Here is a 16,869-nt window from a genome sequence, read left to right as displayed (position 1 = left end):
ATGAGCTGTTTTGATACAGAGAAAGTGGAGTTTGTCACCCTAAAAAGGATGGAATGATGCTCTACCTCTGTGTTCAACTCTAGACATAAGTTTAAGCACATATGAGCCACTAATAAGCGTGACATAATCCATAAGGAATAAATAAATAAATAAAAATACATTTGTTGAATAACTTTAACAGAAGTGAATCTATGAGCACGCAATAAAGTGGACTTGTGAAAAGTAAGAAATTGATTTACATTTACACACATATTTTAAACAAAAAAACCCCACTTAATATTGATAAATTCCTGTTCATATACAGTTATATAAAAACCTAATAATGTTGCGATCAGCGTCCTGTCACATTGAAGTTACAGGGGCAGAGGGGCTTCTGGAGGTGAACTGTGACTGTTCTGCACAGACAGAAGAGGGAGATGCCCCTTATGAGGTGTCAGTAAGTTCAGAAATAGACCTGGACGACTTGGATCAATATATTAGTCGGTGTTTACTTTTATTTAAAGGGGTGATTGAACTAGCCATACAGGCGGATGACCCCGAGTATGAAGTCACCGAGGCGGCTATGTTTGTTTTCTCCATGGTAGAAGCGGTAATAACCGGTACTGATTTTAATATGCTTTCTTAAAATTTGTGGAGTTAGTGGTGGAGAAGTCCCGAAGTAAGAAATTATTTAAAAGGAGATAATTGGCTTTTTGAAATTGTGTGGCTGACATGAATTGTTTGTGACTGTGTGTTTGAAATGGTTAATGGTGTCTGGAGTAAATGAGACTAAGTGGAGTTTGATTGTTCAGTGTTGAAGTAAAATAAGTAAAATGGTGAACTCTTGAGGAGTTTGGGTTTGACTGGTTCATCACTCTCCCACCGGTTAAAATAGAATGGTGTTTATTTATCATTATGTGATGTTGATAGCGCCTTGACGCAGGTTTTGTGGCGACTTGGTGTGGTGAGAATGTGTTAAACTGTGTGGCTGTAGCGTGCACAAAGTACAGCACACAATGAGTTTGGTTTTATTAAATTAAATGGGAGAGTGAAACATTGTGATTGAGTGTGAACATTAATAAAACCACGGTCAAATCTCTGACGCACTGGGTTAACTGTGTGTCACCGAGCAGGTCAGGAGGAGACTGTGACCGTTGGAGTGGTGAGACTAATTCTGAGAACTCTCAAGGAGACGTAGTGGGATGACCCAGGAGGAGGAGTCGAGTAACGTCATTGAGAGGGAGGTAAGCCTGTGTTTCAGGAAAATGGCAAACAGCTCCAGCGCGACATCTAGTGGGTCTAGGGCATTTAGGCCTCTGGAGGAGCAACTGCAACAGCTAAAAAAAGCCATTCGCTTGGCTTTCCCTGGATCATCAAAAATAGCGGAGAAAGAATGCAAAATGATGGATGTGGAGGTAAGGAAAATTATTGCCTCCCAACAGAGAGGGCTGGAGGAGAAGATAGCCCTAAACATTGTGTTTAAAACGGAAGGAGAGAGATGTGAGAAGAAACTGGAACAACTGGAAAAGGAAACAGAGGGACGTTCAGTTAACCAGAAAGCCAAAAAAGAAATCAAGAATTTAAAGGAAACTCATGTAAAGTGCTGTAAATGGCTGTTTTTAAGGAAAATAAAGGAGGAAAGGAGGAAAATAAAAAGATAAAGAGCCAAATGAAGGATTTAATGTCAAACCCAGAAGATGCTAACAGACATCACACACCAAAATTATATCCTTGGGCCGCAGTAACACCTAGTGCACCACCACAATCATACATCATGCCTGTGATGACTCTTGGTGGGGGACAAGTTCATGGCCCAGATGGACAAACTGGAGTGGTTCTTGGAGGAATAGCGGACGTTGAATATACCAGCCCACCTACAGTTCGTCCCAAAGAAAGGTCAATGACAGTTAAATGTCAGCCCCAAAGTGGGGGAGGGAGAATGGTAGCCTCAGCTGCAGATGAAGGCTTAACCTCGCCTCCCCGCCCACTAAGTAAAGAAAAAATGTCAGACCCAGAAGTATTAATGGAGGAACAGCCAAGTTACAGTGGACAGACTGAACAGACCCTTAAAATGGAGGATACAATGTCAACGGAGGATGGAAGTGAACGGTCAACCTTTCAGGAGTTGCCACACTTTCCTATCACACAGTTAATGTGGTGGGTTGTTCCGGGGTCCCAATGACTCTGCCATTGACCGATCCAGCCGTGACAAAGCTGGGAAAGCAGACTGTGAAACATCAATATGTGGTGTCACCTCAAGTGCCAGTGAATCTCAAGGGCAGGGACCTGCTTGTGAAGCTGGGAGCTACTATCATGTGCTCTGCAGATGGACTGTCTGTTACTCTACCAGGAGGACAGCATTTCCCGTGCCTGGGAACAAACTCAAAGACTCAGTATCTGCTTCAGAACTGTGAACAACCCAAAGCCGATATTTACTGGGGAAGGCTGCTGGAGGAAGGCATTCTAAGTCAATTCCAACTGTGGAGACCCTGGATAATGAGCTTGGCAGTTTACTCCCCACCACGAGATCCATACCACGTCACTCTTTTTTATGACAGGGAAAATGATGACACCTATCGTGAATTATTCCAGTCTGATCTTGAGGGTCAGATCTGGAATGTGCAAACAAATAACATTTACATTGGGCCAGAAGGTGTAGCCGCGGCTGTAAAATTAACTGATGAACAACTGCCTTGGTATAATGTGGGAGAAAATTCGGCCCCTCACATTACATTGGCGGTCCACGAAGGTCATGGAGCATGTGATCTGGGACCAATGGTCAGGCGGGCGCTGGACGACGCATGGTGGCAAAGCACCCAAATTCCAAATTTATGTTATGCACCAAATTCTAAAATCTATCGTATAACTTGTATGTCTAATGATGTAGTGACCCTTGAACATCAAGAAATTTCAGAAACACATGGAAGAGAGAGAGCAGATCATCCTGATGCAGTTGCTGAACTGTCAAAACTGCCTGACAGTTTGTGGTCCAAAGGGCCCGCAGACGTTGGCCTGGCCACCTGTTCGCCTGTCCTGTTCCACCTGAAATCAAACACACCAATCAACAGACCGCAGTATAAACATAAACCTGAAGCAGAAGAGGGAATTGCAGAAACAATTGAAGGTCTGTTAAATGTCGGAGTGTTAGAGCCATCTTACTCACATTGGAACACACCAATTCTACCGGTGGAGAAACCTGGAACAGGAAAGTATTGTATGGCACATGATTTGCGTGCCATTAATGCCATATTACACACTAACACTGTACCTGTTCCAAACCCCTACACTGCACTATCAGATATTACGTGTGACCAAAAGTGGTTCACTTGTATTGATCTAGCAAATGCATTCTTTTGTCTTCCACTGCATGAGTCACTCAGAGACATTTTTTCATTCACATACAGAGGAAAAAAATTCAGATACACACGTCTACCACAAGGTTTTGCACTTTCTCCTGGCATTTTCAATCAGGTGCTCAAAGAGGCCCTGTCAACATGTAATTTGCCAGATGGATGTACATTGATTCAATATGTCGATGACCTTCTCATTGCAGCCCCGTCAGCAGCGGATTGTGCGGCAGCCTCGCTTGTCGTGTTGAATAGATTGGCGGAGTGTGGCTTCAAAGTGAGTAAAGAAAAGTTGCAATTGGTTCGACCTGAGGTAACATTTTTGGGCCGGGTAATCGCACACAAATCAGTGGGTTTAATGAACACACACAGAGACCAAATTCTGACACACCCAAAACCGCGAACAGTGAGAGAAATGCTTTCTTTCCTTGGTTTGACAGGATACAGCAGAAAGTTCATTCCTGACTATGTAGGTAAAACTGCCCCTTTAAGGGGCCTAATGAAGCAAGTTGGCGTTCGAAATCTTAAGGCTGAATTGCCTTGGACGTCTGACACTGAAACCGCGTTTATTGCATTAAAACAGGATTTGTCAAGAGCATCTGATTTGGTTACACCTAATTATGATGAGCCATTCTATTTGGATATTTTCGAAACAAACTCCGTCGTAAACGGGGTGTTGTTTCAGAAAAAAGGGGGGAGTAGGGATGTTCTCATGTATGTTAGTATAAAACTACATCCAACAGAAGCAAGACATCCCACATGCACACAACATGCAGCAGGGGTTGCCAAAGTCATTCAGAAGACAGCACATGTAGTGAGAGGACATCCACTAAAAATACTCACTACACATAGTATAGTGGCGTACGTGAACTCACAAGCATTTAGTATGACACCACGGGCGCAACAGAAATTGAGTAAAGTTTTGGAGGCTCCAAATTTGACATTCACACATGAAGGAACTAACATGGCAGATTTAATGGGAGCAGGGGAACCACATGACTGCGTCAAAAGAGCACAGGTTGAAGAAAAAATTAGAGAGGACCTAAAGGCGGAACCTATACCTGGAGCTGAGGATTGGTTCACAGATGGATGTTGCCACAGAGATGAAGAAGGACTAAAAACCGGGTATGCGGTGGTCTGTAGAGTAGGAAATGAGTATCAGGTCAAAGAAGCAGGAAGGATTGAGGGACAGCAGTCGGCCCAGAGAGCTGAAGTGATAGCCCTAGCTCGAGCTTTGAGGTTAGCTAAGGATATGAGAGTGAATATCTACACTGACTCAGCGTATGCATTCGGAGCAGCGCATGTGGAGCTGCCTCAATGGAAAAGAGCAGGATTCAGAACAGCAACCAACGCACCTATTTGCCACAAGAAGGAAATGGAGGAACTGGAGGAGGCCTTGGGTGATCCAAGAGAGGTGAGTATCATAAAATGCAAAGGGCACTCACAAGGAACCAGCATGGTGGCAAAAGGAAACCAGAAAGCGGACGAAGCCGCAAAGGAGGCAGCAGGCTATAAAGGACGGAGACAAATGATACAGGTAATTGCAGAAGAGGAGGGGCCAATTAACCAAACGGAGGAGGTCAAACAGGCCCAGGAGGAGGCATCCCCAGAGGAAAAGGGGGTGTGGAAAAACAAGGGAGCCTGGCAGGATGGAGGCTTGTGGAGGGGGCCAGACGGGCGTCCCGTGCTAACAGCCAAAATGGCGAAACAGAAGGTGAGCGAGGCCCACGGGCTTGGACACGTCGGAATAGCACAGATGGAGAGAAATCTGTGTCACTGGTGGCACCCTAACCTCAGAGAAATGATAAGGGAGAAGGCCAAAATGTGTCTAATCTGTGGAGCACACAATCCCAAGCCAGTGATTAAACCAGAATTGGGTAAGTTCCGGATGCCTGAGAGGCCGGGAGAGGAGATTGTCATTGATTTCACTGATATGATTGATTCAGGCCCTGGTGGTCTTCGTTATTTGTTGGTGTGTGTAGATGTACTGACCGGCTGGCCAGAGGCATGGGCGACTAAAAAGGAAGATGCGAGGACCGTGATCAAATGTTTAATCAATCATTATATTCCTCGACATGGGTTCCCTAAAAGAATTAGATCAGATAATGGAACCCACTTCAAAAATCAAGATTTGGCAAAGGTGGAAAAAATGTTGGGAGTTCAGCACAAATTTGGAACAGTGTATCATCCTCAATCCCAAGGGAAAGTAGAAAGGATGAATTTAAATTTGAAAAATAAATTAGCTAAAATCTGCGCGCAAACAGGGCTCAATTGGGTCGCGGCCCTGCCGATTGCGTTGATGACCATAAGATGTTCTGTTAATCAGTCCACAGGTTTCACGCCATACGAGCTGCTAACTGGGAGACAGTTTCCGGCACCTTGGACGGTGGGCCCGGTAGAACAGGGCACGAGAGGGAACAGGTCTCACGCAGACTATTGGAACGAGTTAAAGGCGCTTGTGTCCAGCTTCACAAAGCAGGTGGCTTGTGAAAGACCCCCAGGAGAAGGAGAGGTCCCAGACGCGAGAGTGGTGTGGTTGAAGGTCATCAAACGCAAGTGGAAGGAACCTCGTTGGACTGGCCCATACGAGGTGTCTGCCCGGACGGCGAAAGCGGTTCAACTGAAAGGGAAAGGCGACAACTGGTATCACTGGTCGCAGTGTGCACCGGCACACAACAGCTGGGTGGAAAAAATTGCAACTCCACCCAACACAGGTGAAAAACAGAGGCAGAATAAACCCTCACACCTGTGCAACGGGCCGACCGGTAGTCTACCTGGGAGGCCGAAGAACGAAGACCAGCTTAGGAGGAAGTCACCGCGACAGCAGAAAGGAGCGGTATCAAATTGAATATTTCACATAAAGGCTTTAATAAGAAGAGCTTTGAACTTGTATGTAAAAAAAAAGAAAAAAAAAAACCAAAGAAAAATAATTCACACATAATACAATGCCATCACAACAATCAGAAACCTGTGATGAGAGAGAAGTTTCAAAAACTATCAAAATGTTACTTCGTTTGATGTTGACTATGTTATTAATCACCGCTATATGTTTTTTGGTTTATTTGTTGCAGACCGGCCCACGCAGACTGTCTGAGCACGGAGGCCATCCTAGCCCAGCGCCACTCGATATACCACTCAGTGAACTCAAGTCGCGGGCCAGAAGGGAAGCGGGTCGTCGGAGGCGGTACCAGAGGAGCAGGAACCAAACGGTAGACGGGTCCTGTCAGTGGACTACAGTACACTAAAACCTCGAGACTTGATTGAACGCGCCACCGGGTTCAGTGACAGCAACATCTGGCTGGACTGGATGGCTCAAAATGCGAGAGAACAAAAATTGTCTAATTGTGTAGCTTGTGCTTCCGCTAGACCGCGTTTGTTTACAGAGCCTGCGCCACTGCATCCAGAGGATCAGTGGGGCTATAATTGCATGTTGCGAATGACGAGAGAAGTAGTGAATAGTGGGAATTGCACTGTTTTGTCCAGTTTATTTCCCCCTATCAACAAATACACCCAAGTAGGACCGTTTATGCCTAGAAAGGATAATTATACGTGTTTTAAGTTCTCCACAGATAAAGTAAAGTATAATTTGGGAGAAATTGATCCCAGTTGGTGTTCTGTTACACACCTGGGGAGGACCACAAATAATGTAAGTGATGCATCTACATTAATCGGAACCTGGGCCAGGAGCGGGCTGTATTATTATTGCGGCCACAAGACTCTTTTGGTTCGTGTTCCTCTGGGAAGCGTGGGGACGTGCGCGATGGTGAGACTAGGAGCGCCACTTATGCTAATTGGAAATCAGGTAAAAGCGATCCCACAGCGCAACACACGTACATTGGCAGCCAGACGCAAGAGACACATTGTGCTAAAAAGACAAATGGATGGAACACATGTTTATGATCCTAGAATGAATTCACCAACCTGGATCGACTCCATTGGAGTGCCCAGGGGGGTTCCAAATGAATATAAACTTGCTGACCAAATAGCAGCCGGTTTTGAAAATCTTCCAATAATCTCTGCTTTCTTTCCAGTGACCCCAAACAAGAACGTAGACAGGATTAATTATGTTCATTATAATGTGCTGAGACTCTCTAACCTGACCAGAGACGGGATGGAGGGGTTAGCGGAGCAGGTGGGTCCCACCTCATTAATGGGTGTGCAAAATAGGATGGCCCTTGATATGTTATTAGCAGAAAAAGGGGGCGTTTGTGCCATGTTTGGAGATCAGTGCTGCACCTTCATTCCAAACAACACCGCTCCAGATGGCTCAGTGACTCGGGCTCTTGAGGGCTTAAAGAGCCTGTCTGAAACGATGCATGATCATTCAGGAGTTGACAATCCGCTGGAGGGCTGGATGACCTCGGTGTTCGGACGGTGGAAAGGGCTTGTGCTTTCGGTCATGTTTTCTTTATCCGTTTTGGTGGGTATTTTTGTTATTTTTGGGTGTTGTCTCATTCCTTGTGCCAGAGCATTGTTAGAGAAAGTGATCACAAGGGCAGTGGACCCTAGAGTTGTGACTCCGATGTCCATGATGCCACTGATGCACGTAGAACTGGCTGTATAGGTCAAGGAGTGACATAACATTTGGTGTTGTGACCTCTGGATTCTCCTAGAGGTCAACAGAGGGAATTGTCGGGTAAAAAGGGGTGTTTTACTTCATTTTTAGCAGTAGCATCATCATTATATCAGAATCATTTAATAAGCATTGCATTAAACATTGATTGAAGCTATTGACATTACATTTAACATTTGTATTACAGTGATTGTTATAACCTGGTGTTAATCTTTTATTTACAGGTGTCAGAATAATTATATGATTTCTCTTTGCAGATGTAAACATGATCACCTTATACATATGGCAGTTTGTTGCTCATTATAGAGTTGTGCCTGAGTCAATAAAGGTCAAAAACTTCAGTCAGCGTTATGACTGGCTGATCCATGGTGTGGGATGACTTTGGGCCCAGGAGGTTGCACGCGCTTACACAACACTGATATTATGTGATTCTTTGTGATTTTTATTCAGTTATATCTTTTCATTAAGTTTTTAAGTAGTGGTAGTTCATTAAACTAACATGCATTTAATATTGTATCCCTGATTCAGCGTATTATATACAGGTCAACTTGACAATTTGTAAAACCTTGCAGCTGTAATGTTGTGTCTCTCTAGGGGACAGTTCGCTCTAAGGAGAGGCGTGGGAGCCAGTGTCTGTCCTCGAGACGATGAGAATGTTTTTCTTGCTGTGTCTAAAGTTGTCAATATTGACTGTATTGTACCACCTGTACGCATGAGGGGGCGTTCTAATACCCTGATTTTCATAAAACAATGAGTGTGTGGAGTTTGTAATGAGATCTGATGCTGTCTGCTGTATGGTGTCCATCTCCCACGCGTGTGTTCATTAAATCATCGTTTGACTTGACCCGGCCGGACCAGTGTTGTTATTTTGGGTTTTCCTCCTGTATCCCTCCTCAATATTTGAATCCGTAACAAAAGCACACACATGGAAGAGAACTTCATCTGTGACCAGTGTGACAGGAGCTTCAGGAGTTTCAGTTCCTATTCCACAAACAAACGATCCCACGCTGCAAATAAATGGTTTCACTGTCATTATGTTATTTCCTGTATATCAGAGCAATAACTCAAGTAACCAATGTTTACAGTCATAGTCAGATGAACTGTTTTCTGTGACACAGATGGAGGTTTATCAGAGGACAAGACTTGGTTGTTCTGACACTGAACAGGGTTCCTGCAGCTTATTGCAAACTCTGACCTGAAATTCATGAAAATAAGATCTTTAAAATATTTTAGATTTTTTCAAATTTTATCAGACTTTCTATAGGTATTAAAAATTCTGTTGAAAATTTTGTCTTCAAGATATTAAAACAAAGTCCTGAAAACTCTCTCTTGTCTGATCATGTTCTAATAACATTTAAATTTACAATAATGGAGTGAAGCCAGGTAACACACACCAATTAGTTAAAACTCAGAAATGGCATATGGCATTCAAATGCGTACTCCAAATGCGCCGTCGATTTTTCCTAAATATCAAGCGTGGTCCGGTGCACGCTCCGTGGTCCCATATATCCCACAATTCATAGTGTGGCGGTGGGTGTGGATAATTTTGCACAAAATACGGCAGATGGGAGCGGCCGAAGAGTGAACTGTCAAAAGTAAGTTCTGAATATTATGTCACTCATATTCAATTCAATTCAATTCAATTTTATTTATATAGCGCCAAATCACAACAAAAGTCGCATCAAGGCGCTTCATAGATACAGAGAAAAACCCAACAATCATATGACCCCCTATGAGCAGCACTTTGGCGACAGTGGGAAGGAAAAACTCCCTTTTAACAGGAAGAAACCTCCAGCAGAACCAGGCTCAGGGAGGGGCGGGGCCATCTGCTGCGACCAGTTGGGGTGAGAGAATGAAGACAGGATAAAAGACATGCTGTGGAAGAGAGACAGAGATTAATAACAGATATGATTCAATGCAGAGAGGTCTGTTAATACATAGTGAGCGAGAAAGGTGACTGGAAAGGAAAAACTCAATGCATCATGGGAATCCCCCGGCAGCCTACGTCTATTGCAGCATAACTAATGGAGGGTTCAGGGTCACCTGGTCCAGCCCTAACTATATGCTTTAGCAAAAAGGAAAGTTTTAAGCCTAATCTTAAAAGTAGAGATAGTGTCTGTCTCCTGAATCCAAACTGGAAGCTGGTTCCACAGAAGAGGGGCTCATATATGTGCGAATGTTTAATAACGAAGAACATTAAAACATTACTGTTGGCCACATGTCGGCAAAGTTATGTGACATTAGTGATGTTTGTACTTTCAGCGTTAACTTGGTTTTAAAGCCTCTACTTCTAAATATATATATAGTTGACTTTAACCTTACAGAGAATGTGATGATTTTGTGGATAATTAAAGTCAGTCATATATCCACAAACACAACAAGCTGAAAGTCAGTGATGCTGCTCGGTTTGCAGTCCTGAATATCACGGCACAAGCAGGATTCACTGCACTGTTAATGTTAGCTATGTTATATTGCTGCCTCTGTTCGGTGGTGTCGAGCCAAACGGACTTTAACGTGTGTTTGAACGAGCTGACGGTTCACTCGTTAAGTTGAAAGAAAGATGCTTTAATCACAGCAGTCACACATGTGTCCACTGTGCCATCGGGGAACTCTTCTTGTTCAGCACTCGTAATAACACAAACACTAAATCCTCCTGTTTGTAGCAGTGTGTACACCTGAAACTGTCACCTGTGTGTCTGTCCTGCACTCTCTCTCTGTTTCTTTCTCTCTGATTGTGGAATAAAAGTATCAGAATCAGAATCAGAATCAGAATCGTGTTTATTGGCCAAGTATATGTGCAGACACATACAAGGAATTTGGTTCCGGTAGATGGTGGCTCTCAAGCACAGCAATGTAAATCACACACACACACACACACACACACACACACACACACACACACACACACACACACGTGTCTATATACACACATTACACATACATACACATACATACACAAAGCTGTGTAAGCCAACCATAAATAACTAATCTAAACTTATATACATAAAATACAGAAATGAATGAGGTGGAGTGAATACTACAGAATGTACATAAGGTGCAGGTGCAGTCTGGCAGTGGGAGCAGTGTGACAGGTCAACTGTTTAGAAGGGAGATGGCGAGGGGAAAGAAACTGTTCCTGTGTCGGGTGGTCCTGGTCTGCAGGCTTCTGTACCGTCTGCCAGAGGGCAGCAGGTCAAAAAGTCTGTGTCCAGGGTGTGAGGGGTCTGTGATGATTTTCCCTGCCCGTTTCCTGGTTCTTGAGAGGTACAGATCCTGGATGGAGGGCAGGGGGGCGTCGATGATCCTTTCTGCTGCCCGTACAGTCCGCTGCAGTCTGCTCCTTTTTAGTGGCTGCACCATACCACCACCAGACTGTGATGGAGGAGCACAGGACAGACTCAATGATCGCAGTGTAGAACTGGATCAGCAGCTCCTGTGGGAGACTGTACTTCCCCAGTTGTCTCAGCAAGTACATCCTCTGCTGGGTCTTTTTGAGGATGGAGTTGATGTTGGTCTCCCACTTCAGGTCAAACCCTCTCGTCCACCGGGAAAAACCCCAACGTACCAGCAGCAAGCCGAGGGGATATTAGAATACCCACCCCAGCCCGCCGCCTCTCACCAGGGGCAACTCCAGACTGAGACAGAGTCCAGCCCCTCTCCAGGAGACTGGTTCCAGAGCCCAAGCCATGCGTAGAGGTGAGCCCGACTATATCTAGCCGGTACCTCTCAACCTCACGCACTAACTCAGGCTCCTTCCCCACCAGAGAGGTGACATTCCATGTCCCTATTGCCAGTCTTGGCAGCCAGGGGTCAGTCCGCCAGGGCCTCCGCTCCTGGCCGCCACCCGGCACACAATGCACCCGACCCCTATGGCGCCTCCTGCGGGTGGTGGGCCTGCGGGAGGATGGGCCCATGTCTCCTCTTCGGGCTGTGCCCGGGCACAGCCCGGCCACCAGACGCTCGCCCTCGGGCACCCTCCCCGGGCCTGGCTCCAGGGCGGGGCCCCGGTAACCCTATCCCGGGCAGGGTGAACTGTTCCCTCGGTGTTCTTTTTATAAGGGTCTTCTGAATCGCTCTTTGTCTGGTCCCTCACCCAGGACCAATTTGCCATGGGAGACCCTACCAGGGGGCAAAAGCCCCCAGACAACATAGCCCCTGGGATCCCTGGGACACACAAACCCCTCCACCACGATAAGGTTGTGATTCACGGAGGAGTCCTGTAATATATATATCTCATAATAATCTAACAATAAATATTGGCCATATTATATTTACATTACCACAGTGAGATGATTTTAGTCTCATGAACAACGTTAGCTAATTGTTATTTACTAGCTAATCTTGAAATGACTGTTCAGTACAGAAATGAAGCCCAACAATCATCTGTTTATAAGATTGGGGAAACCTGCAGTCAGCTGAGACTGAAGAAGTCACTTGGATGATGACGAAACGTTTCTCCCACAAAACGCTACGTCCAGATGAACAGAATCAACTTTTGGAGATTTACTTTCCTGGATGATTGAGAATGCATCAAGACCCAACAATCATGTTTTACAGTCCCGTGGTCTCAGCCTCAGATACTTATCAAATCAAAGTGATGTCATGACAAAAATGAATGAACCACAAAACATTTTTCTCCTTCATTTCTGTCAAACAAAGCTGTATTGAACGTTTCTCGCGCTTAGTATCAAGGTTGCTAGATGTCAGGAGATTTATTCTAAGATGCTTCTTCAGCTGAGAAATCAGAGAGGAGAAACACACAGTTTTACTTGCATGCAAGGGCAGTCACAGGCAGGGCCATGCAGAGAGGTTTAAAGGGGCGGGTGCTCAAAGTTAAAAAGGAGCACGTTGAACCAGGCTGAATAACAACAACACACATTCATCAAGAATCTAATATGGGAAGGGCAGGGCTGTGTTGATCTGAGACTGTAGACATTAAAAAGTCCATAGGAGAGATGGTAGCTGATTAAACAAGTGTCATGAGATAATAACAAAATGCAGAGATTGGTGACAGCGCTTGGAACCATAAGGCAACAAAAAAACTGTGAGAAATAATTTAGGCTCTGCCTGTGAATCACTCTTTGCTTCTCTTCTTCCTTCCATCCCATCATTTCATATATCACTCTACACTTGCTGTCTATCTGAGAACAAGGCACTACTTGCTATTGCAATAAACTATAATCTAATTATCCACACCTAACAACTCTTGCACTTAATCTATAATAAAATGATGACAGAAAAATGTTATAGCACTGCCTTTAGTAGCCTCACACAGCGCCTACTGTTCCCTCCTCATGTCCTTACCAGGCATGTCTGGACAATGTTATATCATGAGTAATAATTTAAAAAATCCATATACATAAAACAAACACATGCACGCACACACAGTGACATTTTAGACCTTCTTCAGAATACTGTATATACTATGGGCATCACTGTGCTGATCCAGAATCCTTACATTATTATTTATTACTAGAGCTACAATAATAAAGCAATGAGGAGGGGGAAGTAATAAATATGAAACAATGTATTTATGATTCCATTTGTTTCACTATCCACTCTGTGCAGGACAAAGCTTATTACATTTTTAAACTGTAGAGATACAATAATTTTACTGCTGTAAAATCCAAATTTTGTCTTATTTAAAATATAAATCTAATATAATCTGCTTCTTAATGTATGTTCTTTAAAATACAGCGTGTGTTTTTTAATATATTAGAATTATAATAATGCATAATTATGTGGACATGCATATTAGATCGTTTTTTAGTGAAATATAATCCCCCCAGAAAGGCAGGAAAAGCCCAGAAACTTACTTTAAAACTAAATATGTTCACTACACTGACAGAGCTACAGACCCATGACAGCCTTACACAGGTAGCCAGCAGCTATGACCAGCACTACTTGTGCAGTTAATAAAATGACAGGTAATGTTTGTCGTGCTGTTGCACACACAGCACGCTCGTTTGTTTCAGTTCGTCAGTTGCAACAAGACAGCTTACCAACGTGTACATAATAGGCTAATACTCCTGTGTGCTATACACTACAGGCTACGCTGTACACTTACTTACTGGTTTTGTCGCATCAGTCTGTGTCTCTGAGTTAACTTGTGTTTCTCCTGCAGCTCCGGACCGCAAAAAATGCGCGTGCTCTTTGTGAGCTCGTTCCCGGCTCGTAACCAGCGCGTTCTGCCGTCAAGAGCGATCATTGGTTAAATGTGATCATGTGACTGATGCAAGCCAGATCCTTTTATTTAGCAAAACTGTGATTAATAGTTAAATATTATTGTTGAGGGGCACTGACAGGACTCCGCACGCACACGCACATTAAAAAAAAGAAATAATTTTTTTTTAAAAAGTTGCCTCAACAAAAGGGCACTTTGGGAACCCATCAGGAAAGGGGCGGGTGCTGAAGCCCCTCTAGCCCCCCCCCCCCTCCCCCCCCCCCTCTGCACGTGCCTGGTCACAGAGCACTCGCACGAGAGTGAGGGCTCCGGGACTCGCACTCTGCCACTGCCCTGGTCTTTATTTATATACAACAGTTGGTGCGTTTGATCAAAACATTGGAATGTGTGTGTGTGTGTGTGTGTGTGTGTGTGTGTGTGTGTGTGTGTGTGTGTGCCAGGAGAGGCTCCTCTACCTGGTATGAAGTGAAACTGCTTGTTAAGCTCTTATCTAGCAGGTACTGCTCCTTCCCTGCATGATAACGGGTCACAGTGAATTACAAACAGTCTGAGTTATAAAGAGGTCATCATGCAGTATTCTATCATATGCAAACTTATATTATTAAAAGATTATACTGACTACTAAGTACAGAATCTATTGACAACAGTGCCTCAAAGGCTAGACCGTCCCATTTCACAAGCCTCTCACTTCCGCACTTCTCGTACTTATAGTACGCACCGTATGTAGTACACGTAGTGCGCGTACTTCAAGCGTACGATCTCTTAATTGGGACACAGACGAAGTTTTCCAGAGGCCTGGTAATGAGCTAATCATATGATACAGGTGTGTTGACCCAGGGTGAGATCTAAAACCTGCAGGGACACCGGACTGAGATTGGGGACCCCTGCAGTAGATGCTATGCAGATGACACTGAGCTTTGTCTATCCATAAAACCAGGTAACACACACCAAATAATTAATTTGCTGAAACGTTTTAAAGATATAAAGACCTGGGTGACCTCTAACTTTCTGCTGCTGATTGTACTTGGCCCTAAAATTCCTAGAAATATGGTATTTAACCAGATACTTGCTCTGGATGGAATTACCTTGGCCTCCAGTAACACTGTCAGAATCTTGGAGTAATATTTGACCAGGACATTATACAAATATGTAGGGCTGCTTTATTTCATATGCACAATATCTCTAAACATCTCAAAATATCCTGTCTCAGAGTGATGCTGTTAATTAATTTATTACTTCTATATTGGACTACTGTAATTTGCTATTATCAAGATGTTCTAAAAACCTCCTGAGACGCCTTCAGTTAATCCAAAATGCTGCAGCAAGAGTACTGACAGGGCTTACTTCTTGTTCCTTGAGTATTTAAAAGTAGAATGGGAGGCAGAGCCTTGAGTTTTCAGGCCCCTCTGCCATGGAACCAGCTTATAGTTGGGATTGGTGAGGCAGACACTAAGCCTGGTTATTTGAGAGTTCTGCTTTCCTGTTAAAAGGGAGATTTTCCTGCCGTTTTCATCAGATTCCACTACACTGCATTTTCGCAGGAAATGCAACTTTGAATAGTTTTTATTTAACATTTAATTAGCAATATATATTTTTGAATTTAAACTAGAACAAGACTTGGTATTATTTAAGTGGTATGCTTATGTCTCTGACATTACCCCCCAAAAATTGGACTCACGTCTTAAAAGTTGGTCTGCTAAAGGATTACCTACATTTGATAGCTTGATTAAAGATGGAAATTTAATTTGTGTTGATACAAAAATACAATCTGAAAAGAAAGGATTTATGCCAATACTTGTTAATAAGACACTATATAAAGAGGACAATTAGAGTGGTGTCGGACACTAATGTAGATTTGATAGCAATGCTCAAAAAGGCATATAGTGGTGATGTCAACAAAAAACACATTTCCTGTTTGTATACATTTTTTACAAATACGATATTATGGGAGAAGGAGGGAGGAGTGTGCATAACACAGGATGAATGGACTCAAATATGGAAACAACAATTGAAATGCACTAGCTCACAAAGATGGAGGGAATTTGGATGGAAATTTTGATTAGGTTCTTTATCACCTCTTACCAAAAGACTCATTATGATGGGAATCCCCCATATGCTGGAGAAAATATGGACACAGACGAGTACACCTCTGACATTTGCGGGCAGAATTTTAAACCTTGGGTGAAATGTGGTCAATGCAGTTCTTAAGCATGTATGCAAATGTTCATTAGTCAGCTGTGAGCGAGTTTTTCCCATTCATCTTTAAATGCCAGATTTTCACTTCAGGAAGCACACAGCCCCACTCCACTGACGACTTGCTGTTGGCCAACACCCTCAATGACTTTTACTGCCGGTTTGATGAGACATCAAGCAGCTTTCACACCTCAATAGAGACACTTTGGTCACTCATCCTCCCACCTTTCCCACTCCCCCCACAACAGAGCCATCCACGCTATCAAAGACTTCTCCCACAGGAGCCCCCTCCTCACTTCACACCTATGAGGATTTCACACCACCTTCTCCCACTACAACCCTTCATATTCACGAAGCAGATATGAGGACGCAGTTTAACCCTTTAGACCTACTAAATAACCAATTTAATTCAATTCAGTTGTATTTATATAGCGCCAAATCACAACAAAAGCCGCTTTATATTGTACAGTAGATACAGAGAAAAGTCCAACAATCATATGACCCCCTGTGAGCAAGCACTTTGGCGACAGTGGGAAGGAAAAATTCCCTTTCAACAGGAAGAAACCTCCGGCAGAACCAGGCTCAGGGAGGGG

General features: G+C 43.8%; 1 protein-coding gene across 1 annotated transcript; it reads left to right on the top strand.

Moving 5' to 3' along the window:
- Nucleotides 1–4,537: 4,537 nt before the first annotated feature.
- LOC148101123 (uncharacterized) lies at nucleotides 4,538–6,180 on the top strand. Its single transcript, XM_087845557.1, has 2 exons — nucleotides 4,538–5,203; nucleotides 5,660–6,180. The coding sequence occupies exons 1-2, from the start codon at nucleotides 4,579–4,581 to the stop codon at nucleotides 6,172–6,174; spliced, it is 1,140 nt and encodes a 379-aa protein (XP_087701683.1). The 5' UTR covers nucleotides 4,538–4,578; the 3' UTR covers nucleotides 6,175–6,180.
- The last annotated feature ends 10,689 nt before the right edge of the window (nucleotides 6,181–16,869 follow it).

The sequence above is a fragment of the Neolamprologus brichardi genome, chromosome 9 (genome assembly GCF_056152115.1).
Source record: "Neolamprologus brichardi isolate AB-2024 chromosome 9, ASM5615211v1, whole genome shotgun sequence".
Lineage (NCBI taxonomy): Eukaryota > Metazoa > Chordata > Actinopteri > Cichliformes > Cichlidae > Neolamprologus > Neolamprologus brichardi.
The sequence above is the reverse complement of the archived record's forward strand: the minus strand, read 5'-3'. Positions and strand labels throughout refer to the sequence as shown.

Bases quoted from the DNA above. Each gene is read 5' to 3' on its own strand.
- LOC148101123 (XM_087845557.1), top strand. From the start codon at position 4,579: ATGAGAGTGAATATCTACACTGACTCAGCGTATGCATTCGGAGCAGCG. The intron at 5,204-5,659 runs GTAAGTTCCGGA...ATCAGTCCACAG, and splicing joins AGTGATTAAACCAGAATTGG to GTTTCACGCCATACGAGCTG.